At 38.5% G+C, this 24,328-nt stretch overlaps 1 protein-coding gene across 8 annotated transcripts in view; it reads right to left on the reverse strand.

Moving 5' to 3' along the window:
- LOC110406399 (sodium/glucose cotransporter 1-like) overlaps nt 1–24,328 on the reverse strand; it is a 56,180-nt gene that overhangs the window by 26,751 nt on the left and 5,101 nt on the right. For 4 of the 8 annotated variants that reach the window (XM_021412850.1, XM_021412848.1, XM_021412847.1 and 1 more), the window contains 4 exons: nt 19,972–24,314; nt 2,944–3,376; nt 1,721–1,803; nt 132–1,598 (listed from right to left, as the gene is read on the reverse strand). In XM_021412850.1, the coding sequence (XP_021268525.1) occupies nt 132–221 (90 nt within the window). In that variant the 5' untranslated portion in view covers nt 222–1,598; nt 1,721–1,803; nt 2,944–3,376; nt 19,972–24,314. Of the gene's footprint in view, nt 1–131; nt 1,599–1,720; nt 1,804–2,943; nt 3,377–19,971; nt 24,315–24,328 lie in introns of those variants that run through there. The other 4 variants (XM_021412845.1, XM_021412844.1, XM_021412851.1 and 1 more) reach the window with 4 other exon arrangements.

The raw sequence follows: 24,328 nt of genomic DNA on the forward strand, positions 1-24,328 counted from the left end.
CACCAAGATCTTAATAATTATACATTTTAATTTATTGAGCCATTTTCCTAGGACCCTATAAACTACCTATTCATCAAGCCCCCCCCCCCCCCAAAAAAAAAAAAAAAAAGGAAAATAAAAGCCCAACATACCCATATTCCCACTGCCAGGACTACCAGAAAATAGATGACAATAACAGAGATATCCGCAGCATTGTTGATCCTTATGGTGGTGGATTCCATCCTGGACGCCTCTCTGGCTTTCTTCTTCTTTCTCTCTTTATATGCTTCTTGCAGTGTTCAGGTTAATGATAAACTGCTGTCATCAAGATTCACTTGTCTCACATGGAACACAAGTTGAAGCTGCTGCTTTTCCTCTGACAACACTTCCTTCCCAAATATTGCTCCGCTGCTACAGGTGCTGCAGATCTCAGAGTTCACTCCCCTTGCCAAAGGTGCTCAGGGTTTTAACATCGGCGAGCAGATGTCTAAGAAGGAATGAGCACTGAAAGGAGTGGCTTGGCTGCAATAAACCCACATATTTACCTCACTGTGAATACTTTTTTTTTTTTTTTTTTTTTTGAAGTGGTTGTACCTGTAAATCTAGTCATGGAAGATGCAGTTCTTTTAGATGATGATGGTAAACAATTACCTGTGAGGAGGAGTGACCTGACACTTCGGGAAAACCCGGGGTCCAGGAGCTGGGACACTCTCTGTGTCATCTCTCAGCTCAGCGGGATTACACAATGGAGAAGCAGCCCTGTACTTCTGGGAAGGAAACAATCTGAAGCTGCTTTTATCTTTCACAGGTAAAGATGGATACAGGTGAAGATGCATGTGAAACACAGACTTTAGATCCAGAAGCTTCCTGTGCTGAATTTCAGGGTGTTCAGATTGGGGTTTTGTGCTCTCTCAATTGTGGCTAATCAGCTTCACATTCAAGTAAGTTCAAAGTTCATCAGTGCTTGGGTCTGTTCTCCCATTTATTTGTTCCTCTGTCTTCAAAATAAAGCTAAGCAAAATAACTGGTCAAAAGATATGGGACACACTGATTAGAGACAGATTTATATTCACAACTCATAATAGGGTATTTTCCCCAAACAACACCTGTGATCCTTCAGCTGAGCCAGAAGAGATTGGAAAAATCCAGGATATTTAGATCCAGAGCCAGCCACAAGTGCCAGGCACTTTTCTGGGCTCTGAGGATATTTGAAATCCTATTCTCTAATTGATACTGGGGAATCCATATTGATTCACAGCTGACTAGGCTGCCTCTTGGAAATACAGTTTTACCTGAAGTCACACTGAGCAGAACGAGCAGTGCATTACATTGAAAACACAGTAGGTTATATTGCTTGCAATGGTTATTTCCTCAGGAGATGAAACGGAGGTCTAGCATGCTGTTGGTAATGATTTTTTCTCAGGCAAATTATCCTTCTGTAATTGTGGGTAATAAAGAGCATCAAAGTCTAACAAGCTGTACGAATAGTTTCCTTTAAGAATATATTTAAAATATCGCTACTGTTTGAGAACTTATAAAACAGTGCTGTCCTGTGATAGCTTAGGCATCTCTCCCAAAACACATTCTTCAGTTTGTCCTGCAGGTCTGTGAAATGTTAGCTGTAAAACCAACAGAGAAAAAAATTAACCCTGGAAGTTGCTGAGCATCCAAAACTCCCATTAGCTGCAACTACCCTGCTGTGAATTTCAGAGGGAAAAAAAAAAAAGACTTATTTACTGACCTTAATTATCAGGAAACAGTTTGCCTAAGATAGGCTCTGGATGACTCTTCTTTACAAAGACTGACATAGATTCCTATGGGACCCTGCAACCAAGAAGTTTGGTTTTCAGGAATTTAATTTCTGCCTCAATTTACAGAGGTAAAGCAAATAAAATATTAGACAGGAGCTTGTCTATTGTAACATATCCTGTGTTCTCATCCAAATTTCTGGGAAAAAAAAAAAGAACTTAGAGAAGCTAAGAAGCACTACAGCCTCTTGTCCACAGATCCTAGTGTAGCCATATCAACAAGACTCCAAGGTTTAAAACAGTAATGGAGGTTCAGTATCTGAATAAAATAATAATAATCACACAACTCCCATCTTCATTCATCTCCCATTCGTCACGGAACCGGGCCGAACCAGCCTGTAAACCTTTGACACATACAGTGGAACCATTGACTTAATTCTGCTTTCTTTCTGAAGACCACAAATATAAACCAAACATTCTCTACAAGAGTACTAAATAGAGATGGCAGCTTTGTCAAGGCTCTTGATATCTCCACATCCTCATATCTGAAGTCCAAAGAGAATCTCAGAAATGTTATACTCAGCAGATTACTGGTGTACTAAATGAATCACATCATGAACTGAATGCATATAAATGGTCTCTGAAAGGTCAGCCAGTTTTCCAGATTTGAAAAAGGCTGAGCCTGGCCTTGTATTAAAGCTTTGGAAGATAAGCACAATTAAATCTCCTGATGTGAAGCGCGACCTTTGCATCAGAAGACAATAATTTGTTTTTCTCACGCCCATGCTAGCAACGTGCTTCAGCAGGTGCTCTCATCACTCTGAAATATCTGGTCAAGCATAGAGCTCCAATACTGAACAAAATGACAAATGATTTGATACACTGTGGAAATTTCTGTACTCTCTCCTGTGAGCCAAGACAACTTGTTGAAGTAAGAGAGCTTTGAACTGGAGTGGGAACAATGAGCCTAAGTAGCATAACACAGGGATGCAAGTGTGTGATCCAAGTCTACAATGATTGCTCCCCTCTGGATCAAGTCTGACAACATTTAGCATATCATGAATATCTCCATTCATACCTGAATAGACAAAACAGACAATGGATGAAAGCACAAAAAGCTACAGAATGGTATAAGAAATTGTTCAAAATCACACACCAGATTGCTGATGGAGCCTGCACAGAATTAATCTATGGATTTACAGACTCAGGTATATACCTGCAAGAGCTGACAGCCACCACTGTCTTTGGGGGAAGAGGGCAGATACACGACCTCTGCAGAAGCTGCAACTGCTCTGTTGTCACCATAAAATGGGGCTGTAGGATGTAAAATCTGAGAATTATAGCACTTGCTGATACCTATCCTAATCTCTTAAGAACTTGTGTGTGGAATTCCTCTCTTCTTCTCTGTTTAAATTAATATTTATGAGCTGTAGCATTTCTGAAAAAATGGCAGAAATCTTATGTAAATGTCACTTCCTCTGAAAACTTGCTATAACTGTCATAACTAATAATGTTTCCATATAGGACCATACTATCAACAAATGTTATGACTGTGGGTTTCTTGGGACAGACTATACCACAAAGGCTTGGAATGGCTGCCAACTTCTTATCGTGATGTCAGAACTCCACCTCCCATGTAACTCTTCCTCCTGATGACGGCAAATGATAAAACAAAAAGTTAAATGAACAAACCACAAACAAAGAGAACAATGCATTAGTATGCAAACAACCTTCCACCGAGGAACTCTCTCTGACATTCCTCCAGAGTTCATTATAAAACACAGAGATTTCTTTAGAAATGTTAGTTTATAAACAAGATAATCTGTGCAACTGATAAAGGACAAAAACAGTCACTGCTTTAACAAAGTCTCTCCTCCTTTGCCTGTTTCGCAGCCACATCCTGCAAACATAAAGAGAAAAGAGATCATATTTGCAAGTGGACAAGATGGTTATTCTAAAGGTTTCAGAAAAGTATTCCTGAGAAGGTCCTAATAATAAAGTATGGCAGGGTAGAAGACAGGAGGAATATTTAGCACTTATTTTTGAAGCAAAAGACCTTTTTCTTTTCTTTAAGTGAGTATAAGTTGGATCTAACCAATTAGAAGAGTTAATCATGGAAACTAAAAGGTGGAATCCATAAAAGAGGCATTACTAAAAGGATAAGAAATATCAAACTCCACTAGTTAGATGTAGCTAAGAAAAAAAAAAACAGGAAAACAGCTCCCTTCCTAAAAGGATAGCAGAAAGAGAGCAAAGTCATTCTATCCCTATTCACACAGATCAAGAAACATGAAAAAGCTATATTTTTCAATAGACAGAACAAACAAGCAAACAAAAAAGCACCAGTACTTCTAGACTAAAGTTCTCATAAGCATTTCTATTAAGGAGAAATGTCAGAGGACATAAAAATAAGTTGATAAGCAGATAGCCCAAGAGAACTGAAGCAAGTAAATATATTCAGTACTTCAGAAAGTGATTAAATTGTCTCTGTAATATCATTAAATATGCCCAGCCCAGTGGTATCTAAGCATTGCTAATATTATTGAAGCAACAGTCCAAGGACTGTACTCGTACAACAAGATAGCAAATAAGGTAACAATTTTATTTTTGTTTGAATAATGTTTTATTCATTCTTATAATTCAGGAGAGTAACGAGTGATGGTTCAATTGCAAGGGATGTATTTCAAATCTCCATTTCTATTAAGTTAGAGTAAAATCCTTAACAGATTAAAAAATCCTCCCCAAAACTAATTCAGACTGTCACCAGATTCAGCTATCTGGCAGCTGGGCAGATTGTTTCCCACAAGCAACTTCTTAATTGAGTAGCTCTCTCATTAAAACAGAAATATGACTTCTACCTCAGAAACTATGCAACACGACATATGAATTATCCTCCTGATACAAAATATTGTATTTGGTATGTGTTTCCTTCTTGGGAGCTTCTTACCTGTCCCTAAAACAATGCTGTTACTCGTTGGGTTGGTTTTTTTGAGAGAGACATACTGACTCTCCACTTCTACTATAGCTAAAATTAAATAGTCGAAGAAATTATCTAGAATACTTGCATAATCATGACCACAACTCACTCATGTTTCAAAGATGCTTTAGGAAAAATATTGCCTCCATTTGATAAAATACAGGAAAGAAACAAGCAAGAGATGAGCTGCTGAGACCTGCTCTATTGAAGTCATTCTCTAGTTGCTCAAGTGACCTAATAAAAATCCCAGTCACTCACACTTCATTTTACTTGAAATAAATGTGATCACTCTTGAACAATGGATAGCTTCAGGCCTTGTGGCTACGTTTTGATTACACTTGAGCAATAAAGAGAAACAAATACATTATTATTTTTGTGTTTAACAGATTAATTTGATAAAAGAAATTCAAGGGGGGGAAGAAAAAGATCATAATCTACTAGTATAATAGCCTAGTATGTATATACAACTTGGTCTACAGGGAACTTGCTCTCCAGGGTCCCTAGTGCTCTTGTTGCACAGTGGCCTCATTGTTTGCACAGTGTCCCACCAGAAAATTTAATGAGGAAAAAATCTGAATAACACTGTAATGCTTCCACTGTACAAAATACAATGTGAAGCTTCCCGAAAACCGGTAAAACCAGAAAACATTGTTGGAGAGAACTCAGAGGAAACATTATTTTAGGAAATAGACCTGAAAGATATTGTATTTCAACAAAGATTTAAACAAACCAATGGGCTGTTCCAACAGCAGAAAATTATCTGAAACAGGGAACAGTAAGAAGTGGGAATCCCTGGTCAGGATAAAAGCTAAACAGTTGCCTGAAAACTATTGTCTGTTATGTAAAGAAACGAAAAACAAAAAAGCATCATACAAAAGACGAATTACAGTTGAAAAAAATGAGAAACAGAAACAATGAAAATGCAGGAGAGTACAAAAAAGATACAGTAATAGAATCTCAAGTAAAAAAAATACTGGTAAATAGTTAGCTACATCTGTGCAGGGATATCTTTTGGTCAGACTGAGTTCCAACAGAATCAAGATCAGAACTAAGAGGACAGGTTTTCTCTCAATTTCTATGTTCCGTGAAAAGTAGGGTTTAAAATATTTATTAAACTATCATCCAGAATGACACAAGAGGCTTATGACTAAGCAAGTTAAATAGGTCAAAGTAATAACCCATATTCAAACTATCAATTTGGATTATTGCCTCATAATCTATATTTTTACTAGCATATTCTTTTTATTCCAACCATAATTTTAACAACTCTACATCTCTGATCAAAGCTACTTCGGGAGTTTTATAGGTAGTCTGGTGAACAATCAAATTCAAGTAGCAACATAAAGTCTGCTCAAAATGTTTCACAAAGCCTTCTGTTACTATGCTAAGTGTCAGAAACAGCAAAAGACTGTGACTATTTCTAACAGTGTGCTTCTCACTGCCCAAACTTCTTTCCCCAACTTGCTCCTTCAGCCTGGCCCTGCACACAAGGCCTCGCACAGGAAGACAACCAGCAACAATACCAAAAACACCCTCGCTAAAACAGATTAACAACCCCAAATCTGACTCAAACTGAGGGGCTGAAAGAACTGATAGCAGATACCTGGTTCAACAGTTCAGGGCCAATTGAGCATGCAGCTAAAAATGAAATACAACTGTGTGTCAATCATCTTACCCCATAGTGAGCCACCCAAGAAGTGAGCCCCATGAGCTCTCCTGCATTACAGAGGGCTGCACAACAGGATCTTCCCTTGACCAGGGACACCTCTCAGGGTTACACCTGCACAGAGTTCCCTTACATCTTGATGTCAAGACACCTTCACAATACAGATCTTCGGTAAACAACTAATAGCTCGTTTGAAGCTTTGTGAGTTTCACTGAGATTAAAACTTTGATTGATTGTGCACATATGACCCCTTAGACATAAACCACTGACCAGCTTTGAGAGTAAGAGTGGATCCAGCCACACTCAGCTCCTTACCTCCATTGTTCAAGGAGTTTAGAAAGCAAGGGGGGGTCTGCTCTGAGCTTCGTGACTCCACAGGAGGGTCTCCTGTGTGTGTGTGTTTAAACGTACCACCTATGCAGTAAATAATCAAGTGCATCCAGCCATCTTGAATCTTGCTAAGTTTCTGTTCAACCACAACATTATACCTACATTATATCAATGAATATATTCCTGCTTCTCTCTTTCGAGTCAAGTGTACAGTGTAGTTGTTTCCATTTGAGACAGTGCAATATAAATGAATTTTGTAATCTTGTTTGTACTGCCAAGATGGATGTGAAGATTTACTAAATCAGTAATATTCACCATTTAAATGTCCCCCATGATATGGAAGATCAATTTGATGCAGTCTTTGGACAGATTTTAATCATCATTTTGAAGAATGCTAAACATTTCTATAAGGAATTTTAGAGCACCTCAGAGTTCAGCTGTTTTATTGATTACATCTATACAGCTATTATTACAGTGTGTGGTATACATGCTTACCAGTACATATAAGATCTGTATTTATGTGGGGATTTTGCTGTGTATATCAGTGACAGAGCATGATAGAATGATGACATATTAATGAGTGTGGATACTTCTGGGAGTTTAACTTAGGCATGGGTTGGTCACCTCCATTTCTATTTGTTTAATGATACCAGCACATAAAAAAAATCCTTCACCTTCACAGGTGCTGTGAAGTTTGTTTCCTCACAGTCTACAGTGAGAAGATGAACTAGAAGGACAGACAAAGTGCTAACTGTGTTAAACTATTTGAACTCCTCACACAATCTAACCCTTGCGGAAACAAATCAGCTCTTCCAATTTTGGCACTGCTAAATCCCTGGGGTAAACAGATTGTGGATGTTTTAGACATCGCAGTCAAAATAGTGCTGAAAGAACTTTTAATTTGAAACAGTGCTTAAAGTAAAGGCAATAGTTAAGATGACATTAGCATTCTCAAGGTTATTGACACCTGTCTTCATTGTTAAAGGCAAGGGAACACAGATGCTGATTACCAGCTAAAGAATGCGCTACTACTCAGCCACAAGAAAGAAAATATTTAGGAATATGCTGGCTTCAAAAGCCATATCTTTCCTGTTATCTGACAACTCAAAACACCCAGAAAGCCTGATTAACTGGATGAGCTGGTATTCCCCAAACTGCTACAGAATGCAGAGAATGGAAGTGATCCCCAGTTACGGATGTTCTCCATCAAAAGAAATAAAATTTAAAAAAGCTCCTGAAGCTGTCCTGCGCCTTCCTGAACCAAACATCCCAGGATTAGCACATTGGAAATACAAAATCAGCATTATATCCTTTTCTTTTTCTTCAGCTGCATTGGGCTCTCACTCTGAGATGCTTGTACTTGTTAAAGAATCAACATGCTTCTACCAAGAATAGTCATCACAGTAATATTTTCATTCATCCAATCCACCGCACAACCTGTAGCTGAAATCTAGAACACATCTTTTGTATCGTATATCAAATTTTTCAGTTCAATTATGTAAAATGGAAAAATAAATATATCCACGTACAGAAGAGTTATACCAATACTGAAAGAAGAGGGAACAGACTCCTGAGAATGATATTTTTTCCCCCAAGGTTCAGTTCTACAAAGATTCAACATTTCCAGTTTTCCTCTCTGTAGCCAGAGGTGGAAACACAGAGGGAAATCAAGAACACTGTAAGACTTTAGCATCAAGGCGTATCAACTTCATGTACTTCCCAAGTAATAGTGCTGGGAAAACAAAAACAAAAACAAAAACTCCTATGGGCTTCAGTAGCTTTTGACAGCCCCTTTAACTCTGAGAATCATCAGGGCTCAGCATCATCTGTAAAGAACAGGCTAGAATAGGTTGTAACTAAATCCAACTTATTCAGCAACCATTCATTCTATTATTCTACTACTTATTGATAATTATCATGCATTTAACATCATCATCATTTGTGTCAGTAATCTTGCTCCAACAAGTTTGCTACTTAATGTAAAATGTAAAATCCCTATGTGGTAATCCATCAGAAATAACTGAATACATTTCTTGATGGTCTAGTACATAATAAAAATTATTAATGTGAATTGGGTGGTAACTGGGCAAGGAAGGCATTGATGACAGGTCCTCTATGCATGTTCAGAGGAAGTTGTTTGTTCACTTTAAATTACTCTTTACTTTCACAACATTTCTGGTGTGGAACTTTTCTGACTGAGGTACTGTTGCAAAGTGCAGTACACTATGTTTAAGAAGGGTGTGTGTAAAATTTGGAACATATTTTTAATTATTAGTTACGAAGTTTCATATCTTCAGGATCCTGTTTACTGGATACCTTGCTGTGGACTGAAAGACTTGGCTATGTAGATCAGGTTGAGTACCAACGTCACCCCAGATAAGAATGCAGCTTCCACTGCCATCCAAATACATTGGAATACAAGCTCACAATCTATTCATGAAAAACCACTTTTGCTCATGTAAAAGAAGTGTAAATGTTTTAGGAACACCATGCAAAGATCACTGATGGAACAAGAGATTACATTCCAGGACATTTTGGGTGTAGCCCGGAGGGACAATTGAAGCTTGAGTTTCCATTCATGCTCACAGGTAAAATCTAATCTGAATACTTTAGAGAGTAAGTAAACCACAAATTTATATTTAAAAGATATTGAAGTTTTTGTGCTGGAAAACTGCAGATCTGTAACTTGTTGGAATTCTTTTGTAATCTGGAAACATTAATTTATGTGCTGTGTTGCCACTTAGAAAAATACAAACAGATTTCCTACATATCGGTAGTAGGAGATTCTCTAAGAAAGCTGTCTCCAAGCAACAAGATATTTTCACGTTTGTTCATTACAAATACCTTACTTGATTTGCATAGTACTTTTACACACCCTTGCTCTCAGAGATCACAAGAGGTAGAGAGCACTAATTGTTACGAACAATCACAGGACACTCAACTGATTAAGAGTAGCTATTATTCTATTAGTTGTTAATGATTCATTAGAAGTCCAGAACAACTAGCAATAACAGAGGAGTAACTCCTTTTACCATGTAAGACTCTCATCACGATCAGATGCTTCAGTGAACCTGAACACGGGTTACTTAAGACCACGTCAAAACTAAAGTGGCCCTTATAAGTAAAATCACCATTAAGTAGAATTCCTCAGGACAGACTTGTTCAATACGCTGGGGATACAACAGGACAACTGTCATTGTCAGAGATGGCAACAGTAAAGCAATGACCCACAGTGCTCGGTAGTTTGAGAAGAAAAGGTATTGCTCCCATCAGTGGGAATCAAGAAAAGCTACAGCCAACAGTAAAGATGCCCTGCGGTGGGGCAGCTACAAGAAGAAAGGCTGTTACAAACACTTGTGCATGCACCCATACCAATGGACCAAGAAACTTCCACGTGGCTGGTGTCAACTTCCAAAAATGGCAAGTTTTAAACCCCAGACTGCCTGAAAATAGAACAGCAGCAGTCACAGTTTCCAAGGCTTCCCTCCTCACCACCCAGTGCCTGCTCTACGTGAGCTGCCACCTTGCTAAATTACCCCCTCTTTTCAATCATATTTTCTATACGTTTGCAGTGTAATCTTGTACTCTGGACTTTTCTGTCAGATCAAGACACTGTGTACACTGACAAATTGAAGCCCTTCAAGTTTGACACTTATCTTGTCAGCCTCTGAGAAAAGGTCAAGTTGTGAAGCCTTTTCCATATATTGCACGTGCACTTCTGCTATTTTTTTTTTAACTAGACATTCCATGATGAGCAGGAACTTGCGTTCTCAGCAAAAAGGGAGTCTGCATGCATCTCTACTGCTAGATTTCAAAGGAAAATATCAGCTTGTAGGACAGCTGCTAGGCAGTTTCATGCTCATTTTTGCTACAGCCTGGCAAATGGTGTTTGGGAACTGTAGATCAAAAATGGCAGAGTGTCCAGGCACTCACGAAGCACAAATGTCCTCACAGTAGCCCTGTGTTTTTCCTGACATTCAACTTGGAAGAGGCAGATCTCAAAGAATAATTTTCTCTACAAGCCTCCAAATTCTTTACTTTATAGAGGGATGCAGCACATTTGGAGACATCCTTTCAGTATACCATGCTATCAGCTAGCATATATACAGCACCAGTGCCCTGTTAGATACGTACAGTCGTGATATCATGTTCACAGGCATGCACTGCATCAGACATAAGCTGCTAGCTATCCCACCTTCACCCAGATCCAACTCACAAGACAATGGTTTTTTTTGGATACTAAGGTAGGATTTCCTAAGCTGTTTGGCCAACTTGCTACTGCAGCAGTTAAGTTCTGCTACTGACATTGACTGGACGCACACCGTATATCTTAGGAATTATCTGTATTTGGAGAGGAACATATCCTCCTAGAAGGTGTTTCCAGGCACACAAGTGAACAAATGGTGACTGGGAACAGCTATTGCAGGCTTACCAAGAGAAAATCACGTCCAGTCAACCTGAGTGCCTTCCACAAGAATAACTGTTTCTGTGAGCATGGAGAAGCAAGCTTTTGACATGACTGTACCCAAACTGGGGGTGTATGGTCTAGATGAGCGAGCTAAATGGTGAGTGAGAATCTGGCTGCACCATCAGGCTCAAAGGTCAATGGTTCAAAGTCTAACTAAGCTGGTTACAACCTGTATCAGGATCAATGTTGTTTAACATCATCAATGACCTGGCCTCTATGAATGGGACAGGATGCAACCCTCCTCAAGCTCATAGATGACACTAAATTAAAGAGACCAATTCATACACTGCCAGTCAGAGAGACCTCACCTAGCTGCAGGAATAGGTCAACAAGAATCCTGCAAGATTCAGGACATCACTTCTGCATCTGGGATGGAATAAACACCATGAGACACGATAGAGGTTCACGGTGGAAGGCAAAATCAACATAAGTCTGCAAATGCAACGTTTCTTGACATGGGTGAGATTAAGCACATAAAGAATTGCATTAGCAAGAGTGCAGCTAGCAGAGTGATGGAAAGCAAACCCTACTTTACACTTGTGAGGCAGCACCCTGAGCACTGCATCCAGTTCGGGACTTTCCAGTACCAAAAAGATATTGATATGGAGAGAGCACAGTGAAGGGTCACTAAAATATTTAAGTGCCTGGATCATGTGACGCATGTGGAGAGGCTGAGGGTCCTGAATTTGTTTAGCCTCCAGAGAGAAGCTTTGGAAGGTGAACTGAATTGCTGTCATCAAATAATGAAAGGGCATTCACAGGGAAGACAGAACCAATCTTCTCAGAGGTACACAGGGAAAGGACAAGAGACCACGAAGAGACAGATTGTAGCAAGAGAAATTACAATTTGATATACGGGGAAAAAATTAGTGTAAGTGGTTAAGCCCTGAAACAGGTTGCCTAGAAAGACTGAGGAATCTCTGTTCTTGAAGATTTTCAGAGCATAATTGGACAATGCCCTGAGCAATGTGACCTAACTTCGAAGTTCAGCCTGTCCTTCATGACCTCTGGAGGCTCATTCCAGAGTATATCATCTGGAGACCTCTGACAGTGTTTCCTATTCTTCAAAGACCACCTTGCTACACCAAGCTGTTTTACAGGCCTGTCCCTGCACTCAGATACCATGTCAGAGGCACGCAAATCAGTTTTGACGCACACTCTCACAATTACACCACTAAAAAAAGCCAGCGATGTCATGTGCTCGCTTCTTAATACTCGCTCACTGCCCAATCCTTGAGGTTGCTATCAGGCAAAGTCCCATAAAACCTTGGAGAAAGCAACGTTTACTTCAGTGTCAGTATTTCACTGCGACTTATCTGAACAGAAACTGCATGTGAGCTAATTGAAACTACATTAGGGCTATGGGGGCAAAGTCTGGAAGCTCCTAGTCACTATTTGCTCAGTTCACATATAGACCTCTCTCTGAAGCTGCAGCTACGGTGCCTGAATGAAGTCTGAACAAAGCCAACAGAGGACTACATCAATTGACTACAACTGATTTATAATATTAGACTGTGGATGACCTGAAGCCTGAGTTAAAATATCCCAGCTTTTTGTTATCTCAGTATGGTAAAATGAACAATTCCACGCCCCTCCCCTTCCCCTGCCCACAACATATCAATAACACGGGCCAGCCTTGGGGTTCTGACTGTCCATGGTCCTGGATGGCATTTTAGGAGTGGCAATTGTTTAGACCAGTCAAAAATTAGGCCTTTATTTTTTGCTAGGAATGTTTGTACACAGTGGAAGTTTGGCACAGAGTGCATGTGTTGCTACAGCGAATTCTTCACAAAAAAATTACTAAGGGCTTGGCAGAATTACCACAAAATAAGTAATGAATCCAATGTAATTACTAGAAAGAGGAAGAAAGAGGAAGAAACCAGCTTCTAGATTTTAAGATGAAATTGAGATTGATCAGAAGACAAAACTATTATTTTTTGAAATTATCTATAACCACATTCTCTGTTATGATTAAATATATAATGGACATTATATATTAAAGAGGACATCAAATCCAGAGAAGTCAAATTTAAAATGACATAGGTATTAAAACAATAGAAAATACTTCCCTATTCTCTTTCCCACTCCTAGCTTTTATTTTCATATTCCAAACAGACCTCTTGGAAAAAGTAGACCTGATCTTTCCTTCCTTGTCAAAGGCTTAACCTTCAATGTCATTCATCATATACAATAACATGAACAGAATAATCAGGTGCTCAATAAATCATCAATATGAGAGTATAAAACATACCCACTCCCACACTGTTGTTACTCAGTCCATACTTAGAATTCAGTGAATTATAATTTCTCATTATGCCTTTTTATTCTCTAGTTTTGTCATTTCCATTAGCTAAGAAACTGCAAGGCTATTTCATATAGGTTTCATGGCACTAATGGAGAAAGTAGATGTTAATAGCTAATATTGGCTTCCTATGAATTATGCTTCCAGAGCTTTATTGCTTATGTTTCCCTGGCAACAAACACATCAAGTGCTTTTTAATAAGGCCTACATGTGCACTGTGTACAGAGCCATGCCAGAGATCCCAGCTGACAAGGTTTCTAAAACATAAAGCAAGGACCACGATGGTAATTTGGCAGAATACTGAGAGCCTTCCCTAATGTTTATAAAATTGGTCAAACTGCAGTCACTTGCTTTTAGTATCTATAAGGTTCACACTGCACCTAAATCAGTGATCAGTCCTTATTTCATCAAAAAGAATCCTGAGACTAACCTCACTTATTTTACATGAGTGTAGTTGTATTAAGTTCCTGGTTATTCATCTAAATATTCTACAGTGAGAAAAAGTGGGATTATACTCCTGGAATTAAATTTCACAAGTCTGCACTTTGGTTCATCTTGAAGAAACCTTGGAGAAAAAAATCACCTGCTGATTCTGTTTCATATTTTTCTACAGAACAGCTTATTACAGGAAATCAGCTACTGTCTTTTTCTTTCAGAACTTCAACGTGTTTTGCCAAATCTTTTAAAGATCACAAGAAAGTATCCCACATCCACAAAAAACAAATGTTAAACTACGTAAAGCATGCTGATGAAAAATCACCCTTTTGATGAATATGCACAGGCATAACTAACTTGTACATCCTCTATGCATGGGCATAACTCTCAAGTGTCTCTAACATTCTATTTCACAACAAATACAACAGCTCCACTTGCAAATCAAAGAAAAAAAAATGGACCAAGAGATAATAGTGTCAGAAAATTCTGCTTATTGTAAGATTTTTAATTGTCCCATAACATTATCTTGACATGGCGACTGTACGTACTTTCAGGCTTTCCTCTTCGTAAAAAATCATGCTTTATGGATTTCTGATTTAAATTTTCCATATCCTTATCGTGCATTCAACACTGGAAAAGGTAATCACCTCTTAGTTCTAAAAAGCAGTCCTACCCCCAAATACATCAGGAACTATGGCTTTTTCCTTCCACAGCCATAAATGGCTTCAGACCCGCTCTGGATGGTACCAATCGAGGCAGAGGAGAAAACTCAGTTTGCAGCACTTTATAGCTTCAGGGAGACTTGAACTGAGATAGTTTTATTGATGGGAGCTGAAAGTGGCTGGTCATGAAGGGATGTGGATGCCTACCTCTTTATCAGGCACTCACTAGAAATTACTCAATCATTGCATGCATTGTTTACAAAATACTGATAAACCAATCACTCCTCTGATTGGGTAATGACTTCATATCTTTCTGGTACTTCCAACTAAATCAGAAGAAAGTGAAAGGGAGGGAATTCTACTATCAGTTACAACGCAGTACCTTCTGATTTTTTTATGCATTGCAGAAAAGCTACAAATATTTTTCAAAACACTGTTTCCACAAGTAGTTCTTCTCAACTGCAAATGTTCACACAATCACCATTTGTTCAGCACACAAACAAATACGTATATAAATATATATAAACAAATTTTTGTGGAATAAGACATGCATTTGGAAAGAAATAGCATGAAAAAACTGCCTGCCTTCCCAGAAACCTTAGCGTACAAGTACGAAGATGGAAAAAACAGCAAACAAACTTTGTGTCAGCACCAATCTTCAGCATGGACTGGAGGTGGGAATGGATGTGGAAGAGGTAATGTATTTTTGGTCACATCCTTGGAAATAAGCAACCTAGTTAATACCATGTAAATCCTGGTTGACTCCATAGCACTATAAAAACAACAACAGACATGCCTGGGCCATTAAGATTGTGGATCAGGGACAGAAGAGACAAACAGACTGGTGCTAACAACATACTGCACAGTGACATGAGAGTCACGTCTATTCTGCAAGTGTTGTCGCTAGAGCTTCTACTGAAACAAACTAAATAAGAATTTGTCTGTTAAGAAATGCTTAAAAATCTACACTATGAGGAGAGAAACATAGATGCAGTTCTAGAGACACACAACCTGCAGAGACTTGGTAAAACAAAAAGGGAGTTAATTCTGGTACTGTAAAATTGCAGGTTATAAAAGAGGTTCTCTGGGTGATGCTGAGCACATCCCACTGACAGTCCTGGAACACTCCTCAGAGAGGATGCCACAGGTACATTCTTATTTCTTTCCCCTTCATATACATCTCTCTTTTTTTGCTTTCCATTGTTATAGTTGGTGTTTGTCTGTTTGGCTTGTTTAGCTAAAGCAAACAAAACCTTCAGAAAGAAGTAATTCCAAACACAGAAAGAGTTCCTCATTGTTCCTTCTGAACCCAAGAAACACAGTGTAATGATTAATAAACACAAGGAAACAAGATCTAAGAGACAGAGAGAAGAAAAGAAGGTGGAAATAGCACCAAAACGTACAGTGGAACAAAGAAAAGTGTGAAAGATCTCTCTAGAAACCCTATAGAACAGAATAGAAATGAGAGTTGAGGCGTGTAGTCAACCACTACTGGTGGCATAGGGAAAAAGAGAGCAAAACTGTTAAATCAGACAAGCTTGTGCAAATGGAGATCTCTGCTTAATTTCTTTCATTTGTTCAGTCAGGATAGATCACTGTAATTAGGACTTCACAACTGCTATCATGCCAAAGTGAACATGAGCAAAAGTGAATATCAAGAATGTTACAATGAATTCAATTCTGCTGCTACTTCATAAGATTTAATAGAATGATATTCAAAACTAATGTCGACATCATACAACACAGCATCACAAAAGCACAGAAGGCAGCAACTTCTATAAAGCTTGTAAAATGCTACATCGGTCACAAAGTTTCACAGCATACAGCAGTCATTAAATAATCAGCTGCAATGCTCATTTCCCAGGAACTGAAAAGTAAATTGATTCTGATGTGACTCAACTGCTCAGATCAATGTTTACTCTCCCTTCTTCCTCTACATACAGAGACATTTTTCTTTCTTTGAAATTACCAATATTATCTTCATATTTAAGGAGCATCATACTGTGCTTAACATTGTATAAATACATTCTTCAGGGGAACAGCTTGAAACATTTTCTGCCTGTTACTTTACCAAATGAAAAAAAATTCTTATGAGTTTTTGTGAATTTGGTACAGACAACTGTAGTGCAACAAGAACGCATTCATGTTCCTAATGGACTAGAAAGCTGATTCTAAAAAAACTGATGCTGATTTATTATTTCAATCGCATCCACCAAGCCAACATCACAATCTCCCTATGTATGCAGGCCTAGGAGATGAAGAACACATAAGAGAACTTTTCCCCATGATACGCCACTGTCTAAAGTTACAGCCACGTCACATAAGGGGCAACCGTGGCTACTCTGAGTAGCTTCCTAATGAATAACTGAAGTTGTCAGTTGACTGAATACTAAATTCTTAATTTTCTGAGAAAACTATTTGAAGCAGCAAGAGCATGTGCACCCATTGACACTGGCAGTAAGCAGCTCCATCTGAGTTCAAAGGTATTAAAAAGAAACAAAAGCTCAGCTCACAATGCACAGAGCAGCCTGTGTGAGTCACAGCCTGCTAAGGCTCTAGACAGCAGGCAAACCACAATGATATTTGCAGCCAAAACACTCCTAGGACGGAAGCATGTACATCAGCAGTGGAAAGCGTTCCTGCATGGCTACTCAGAGAAAAGCACTTCTTCCACCTCTCACTGTATGAATACTGCACGTACATTATGGACTGCCCGTTGTTTTTTGTTTTGTTTTTTTTTTTTACCTCCAAGTAAATCCTTATTGAATGACTACAAATGGCAACTTCTGCTCTTGCACATGAAGTAAAAACAGAGGGAAAACTACAAATATCCAAGTTTCTGCATTGAAGCATCACATAATTTCTTTAACTGCACATTCAGCTCAGTTACTTCCACTCAGCTTCTGGTGGCTGCAAAGGTTAGAAGTAATTATTTGTCCACATAAATCATCAATTTTGGACACAGGCTACAGTGTTCCAAGCATTTACAGATTCATTTCCCCACATTCTAAACACTCAAGACAGAATACACGCTACTTAGAAATACTGAGCTGTTTACTTTCCCAGCAGCACAGAAACATCCCCACACAGGACCAGTTTACAAATAAAATATGGTATCACGAATGGAAAGTACCCTGAACTATTTTTCCTTAACAGCGGAAGAACAACCAATGCCAATCTGAAGTCTATGCTTCCTACCATTTCAGTCATTTTAAAAACTTAATAGAATATAGAACATACTTAAGCCCCTAAAATCCATTCCTGTGCTTTGGCACATCTTTCCAGCTCTCTGCCATAAACCAAGGAGTACTTGGTACAGCTACTGTATAATCAAGTTAAACACTTAAAAAAAAGAAGCACCTGATAAAGCACAGGTATTTCAAGTAGCTTAAAGGTAACATGAAATGTGAAAGCTGATGCATTCTACTAAGTTATTTAGTGAAGGTCATCATAGAAGTACATCAAGATTCCACGTGAACAAATGAAGATACTTATCTCAGCATATTAATGATCCCAAAGGGCACAGAACCACATAGATTGCATGTAGGCAGGGACAAGGTGCACTGACATTATGTTCTTTTCATAGAAGCATTGTGCTAAGTACTGTTTATTTACTTACTATGTTATATTCATATGTAATTATGTGTATACACACACATTTATGTAGTTGTATACGCATTCCTATGAAACTTGGATAGTACATAGTCATATATACAATTTAAAAGCTTATATATAGAATTCCATGTAAGGATATCACTTTTATTTGTTATATTTATTTAGTGTAATGATAGGATAAGCAGTACTGGTTTTAAACTAAAAGAGGGTAAATTTAGATTTGCCATTAGGAAGAAACTCTACTCAGAGGCTGCCCCATCCCTGGCAGGAGCCAAGGCCAGGCTGGATGGGCTTTGGGCAGCCTGCTCGGGTGGGAGGTGTCCCTGCCCGTGGCAGCGCTTGGAACTGGGTGGGCTTTGAGTCCCTACCAAAACAAGCCATTCTGTGATTTTATGACTTGCAATAGCACCGTATCAAGTCCAAAGGTACTTTGATGTTGTTAGTATTTATTCTCCGTACATTTTACAAGTTCATTCCTAAATTTTCTAATCAGACACTTCAACCTGCTTACAGAATCAGGGAGATTCTAATAAGAAAACTAGAAACCACTATTTCTCGTGTTTCTTCTCAGCCACAAGAAAAAAAAAACACTTTCACTTCCGTAAATGGCAGATCAGTACTGATGACACAAGTGTTGATTGCCTCCTACAGTGACCCTTGCAAAGCACAGGCAAACTCTGACGTACAGCACCAGTGCAAGTAACACTGAGTCTAATTCTCTAATCCTGACGCTAATATATGTTCTGTCTCAATGGATATCTACCTCAATCCTGTTTGCTCATAAAGAGTACTGGGGTAATCCTACAGTCTCTGAAGTCTCTTCTTGAAATCATTATCTCATGTCACAAATCACACAACCACTGTCTAGCAAGATATTTTTACATTTTGTGATTTAATTTGTATTACTACCATCTTAGGAACCACATTTCAGAAAAAAGAAAAAGAGTACTGACTCAAGATAAGTAGACAACTACACATCTTTCAAATGCAAAGAAGTAAAAGCAGTTTGTGTCAGCTACTTGATATAACAGAGGAACTATCCTTGTTATAGCAATACTTCATAACCAACACATTTTTTGCGGTTTTAACTATCAAGACTTCAGATCTCAATACAGCAGAGCGAATACTGTGAGAAGAGAGTTCTCCAGCAGATGGAAGCATTGCTCAGCAAAAGCTGAGATCACGTTTCTTGTAGGACTGTCCGTCCTCTATCAGCGGGTGGTGCCTCCCCCTGCTACACACAGATTTTCACATACAGATATCCCAAGTGGTAGCCAGTAGTGGAAAACAAACCTGTAATTCTTTACCAGTATACGATCTCTAGTATTGCTATATCACTGCATACAGTTACTGTCCTTCCTGACAGTTAAATAAAAACACTCCAATCTCTTGCTTTCTTTCTCATTCTTTACCAATACAGGTGATTTAAACATAAATATTTAAAATGTATTTAAATATAATAAACCATACTGTATGGTAGTGAACAAAAACAAAGACAAATTCAGGGGTCGTTCTGAACCTTATTTAACAGGAAAAGTAACTCTGGTGAACTAAATATCCCTTCAATATCAGATTCAACAGTATTCCATTCTAGCAACCGTAAAATTGTGAGTCCAGGAAGTTCCATGATTATTGACCCACATTTCACAGTGATGCAAGTCCCTTAGCTCAAGAGATTTGCAAATAGGACCATTGCATGCTGATTAACTAAACACTGCTATCAAGTTAGAAATTCAGAATTTACATAAAGGTCTGAAACACAGGCTTAGTGATTATTCATGTCTCTCACCTGACCGTTATGAACCTCTTAGTGCTGACTGTCTGCTACTTTTCACCTCCATTAGCTGTTTTATCTTATTGCCATCTGATCTCTTATAACTGCTGTTTCCTACTGGCCTACCTAGATACAGGTGTGAAACACAATTTTCTTTTAGTTACTTTGGCAGAGAGGTTAATATTACTTTGAGCAGTACACCGAGCAAATAAACAGTTATACAAATAGTACTCAAATGAGGAAGTGAATAAAAAGATAAACTCTAATAAAAGCTTTTTACTACTCCACCCCCAAAATTCCCAGTTGTCACTCCTTTGTTTCCCCCATAACCAAGCCTGGAAATTCTGATCTTTACCCAGTGAAATTACATTCTCTCTTCCCTACTCTTCACCCAGTTGTGCCAAACCTTAGATGCTACCTTGATGCCAGCCTCCTCCCAACATTTCAGGAGACAACATTTCAGGAACTCCAAAACTTTATCTTAGACATATAATTCACCCATATTGCAGAAAGTCTGGAAAAGTTATTTTTGTAAAAGTTTATTTATCCACACAGCAATTATATATTTGTGTGTGTTTATATGCACAGACAACATTCTGCCAGAGCTACTGATCAACACATCAGAGGCACAGACAATATTATTAAGACAAACGGTTACCAATGCTCACATTCCTGCATCCTTACATGAAACACGATTAGCTACACACGTTTACACATTGCACTCAGTGAAGTGCAATCTTGCACATCTTTTTTCATCTCTAATAGCTGCCTCCTACTTCTTATTTAACCTCTGCTTCACCTTTCACATTGGACTTCTCCTGGAACTCCTGCAATCTCTACAATGAAAAACAAAAAGCAGGTAAAGGCAGAAAAGAAGTGGAAAACAAATTAGAGCGTGCCTTTTAGAGACAGAGCCTGGGGCAGATGAAGCAAGCTCAGACATGCAATATTCACTGTTAGTGTATCTCTGACATCAGCTGGGATAATAACTGGGCTGGAGTATTCATCACGGAAAAAAAAGAAACCAAACAGGAAAAAGCAAACAGCAACACCAGGTGGGAACACATATTACACAGAAGCACATGACAACACAGTTCTTTTTTCCATTTTATTGTGGCGTGATGTCCACAGTAACATTCAAGAGTAGAAACAGATGAGCAAGATCACACAGCCCAACTGAAAGAAGCCCAAACTGAGCACACTGCATCAGGAAAAGAAACAGGGACTTTGAATCACAAGCAGCCCTCCCTGGAACATAAATACATAAGAAGTGACTTTTTTTAATTCCCATTAAAGGGAGCATTTCCTGGCACCGGTCTGCTAGCAACTCCTTTATTCCCAGTTACCTCAGTCAACTCAGTAACCATGGCAACTGTCTCTAGTGCAATGACATCATATGGTTTCCTGGGCAACAGCTCCCCATGCAGTGACATCATGCAGTCACCATGGCGATGCTCCACGAGGCCAGGAAGAAAGTATTTTAAGTGGGAAGATAGGTCAGGGAGGACAAAAGAGGACTCAGGGAAGAGCGGGATAAAAGATAAGGGAAGCAAAAATAGGAGCCCTGTGAGAAGAATAAAGGCAAAGAAAAGGAAAACAGGGACAGAGCGCAAGGACAGGAGACTGAGAAAAGTGCTGAAGGGATAAAAAGAAATAAATAATATGGAAACTACCTATTTAATTGCTTTTAAAAAATCTTAAATCCGTTCTCTACTTTGATAATATATTATTTAGGTTAGATTTGCTGAATCACAGCATTCATGGTCACATTAAATTAAGCTATAGTTTAAATGCTGAATTAAATGGAGAGACTTTTGATAATCTCTAAGAAACTGCCAGAAACTTCCAGAGAGGCACTAACTGAAAGCACACTATATAGAATATACTAGCTACTTTTCTGAGACAAGGTATTTTTCTAATGCATTTCCGTGTTCTCAGTGACCAGTTCCTTCGGGGCTGTCACAGCACTGCCAACAACCTGATGTTATTGTCCTGTCTGTACAGGGCTCCAGAGGAAGATTCTTTTGCTCTCTTCTTTCTGTTTTTGGAGGGTTTTTTTGGCACTTGAATTTAAGAAAACAATAACTTGGCTAACTTACAAATCAAAATTTGTTTTCCATTGATTGAAAGCTTCTTCAAACCCTCACCAAGATGGAAGAGCATTCACTGAACTGCCTTTGAATTCCACACAGTCTCAGCTGGTGAGCTATGTTACTAGCAGCTATACACTAAACAACGCTCCAACTCTGGGAGAAGCGCCTGGTGGCAATGAAACTGACATGACTGATACATGGTGTTTTACCAGGGCACACAGCCTTGTGTGCAAGACAAGTAACAAAAAACAGAGCCTTCAGAGTCTAAAGACTTGCAGTCTAAAAGCTTACATTATTGAAGAAGCTTCAAAGCCTGTATATCATGCAGTATTTCCTATCCAGCAAGGCATATGCACATACTGTTTCTTAAGCAAAATGTTGAGTTTAATTCACACAGGTAACTGTGCTCCACCATTCATCACAGAAGTTGATGTAGCAATTGGCTGGAACATAGCAACTCAGCAATGTAGTGTTGTAGCTCTCACATCTTCCATCAAAAGTGATTTTTTTTTCTTTATCTTTTTTTTTTTTTTTTTAACATCTGAAGCTGAGATGAACCTCAGTTACACGATTCAGTACTAATTTCAAATATTGGAGTTTAGAAACTTGCCTAATTAGTGCATAGCAGTTGATGCAACGTCAGGCTAACCCTCAAGAGCGGAATCTCGAAATTCAATAGCAGCAGAACATCAACCCGTTCAGTTGTGTGCATATTTTAGTTGAAAGGAAGATAGTTTTCTAGATGAAGAATTTTGTACAATTTCTAACAATCAAACATTTTTCTACTACGAGACCTCAAGCAGATTGTTGCAGTTATCCTGTTAGTAATAACGCATTTAATACGCCCATCATTCTAAAAACCTATACAAAGTATTAGAGTGCATAAAGGCTGACTCCTTCAGAGCAACGCATTTCAAGAAACAGCCTTACTGCAGTAAATCTCAAAGGAGTTTCATGGCAAAACTCTGTAGTCATCAGGCTGGAAATGTTCCAGGTGTTTAATCACGGGCAGCAGAGAGAACAGAGAGAAGAAAAAACGTCAGTGATAAGCAGCACTAGGAAGGATGTGGTGACTGAGGGACAGAAGCAGGAAAAGGGGAGGAGGAGTGGAAAGGGAGAAAAATATCTCATGCTGCTGATGAACAGAGGCACAAACACCAAAGAAAGACATAAAGCAAGGCCAGCACTGATTCCAAAAATTCACTCTTCAGTCCTCACACTCCTTCTCCTTAAAGATATTCAGAGAACAGCTAACTGTGCACATCGCTTGCAAAAATCAGGCTATGTTGGGTATTCTCACACAATTGAGAGGTCCCATCCACCAGTTACATCTTCATGTTGTTACCAAAATATATTTATTCAGAGAGAGTGTGGGAGGAAGGAAATCACGGCATGGACAGCACATAATGAAGAAAAAAGACTGCTAGAGAAGAGAACAAGTAGGACATAGTGGGATTTATTTCTTTTTTCTTTTTTTAAAGCTGAGCTATGAGACTGAAATATCTGCATTAATTAAGGTATGTTTCAGGCTGCAGTCTTATTTCAAGATACAGCTATTTTTAAGGAACAGTGGTAAAATACAAGTAAGGTGAATTGATAATGTCCTTCAGTTTGAGCTCTGATAAAGCCTCTGGATGAACAGATACATGCTAGCGTTAAGTCAAACAACAAAAACAATGTTGAGAGCTGACTTAACAGACAAAACAGGGTAAAAATGTGTGAAGAGCAATGGTCAGGTTGAAAAAATATATTTAAAAAATCTATTAGCCATTTAAAATGTTCCCTTAAATCATAAACAGTAATATACACTAATGTCTTCACTAACATAGTAATTGCTATGCCTCACAGTTCCACAAAGAGGTGTTCTACATTCATTAAAAATAAGAAATTCAGCTCCTACTAATATCACACAATAAAGTTTACAGGTAATAGAAGAAAAATAATGCAAGTCCCCAATATGAGCAAAGTAATTTACTGAGACACAGCAATGAAAACTTGCAGATAGCTTTTTCAAGCTTCACCTGAGAACTTCATCTCTCAGCCCACTTTAATCCTAATAAAAAAGGAACAAACTAAAAGAACGGAAAATATACTTACCAGTAAGAATTAGAACAACTTAGACAAAATATCTCCTAGTTGTTCTTCACTTTCTGTTGTCCTATCCACTTGCTAACACCAAGATGTTACTGTTACAGAACCACTAGAGTGCAAATGCAATTCCTCTCTTAGGATTTTAACTTTCCTCTTCAATGAAATGATACTCAGCTGCCAAAGGAGAA

Source organism: Numida meleagris, chromosome 14, assembly GCF_002078875.1.
Source record: "Numida meleagris isolate 19003 breed g44 Domestic line chromosome 14, NumMel1.0, whole genome shotgun sequence".
Taxonomy (NCBI): domain Eukaryota; kingdom Metazoa; phylum Chordata; class Aves; order Galliformes; family Numididae; genus Numida; species Numida meleagris.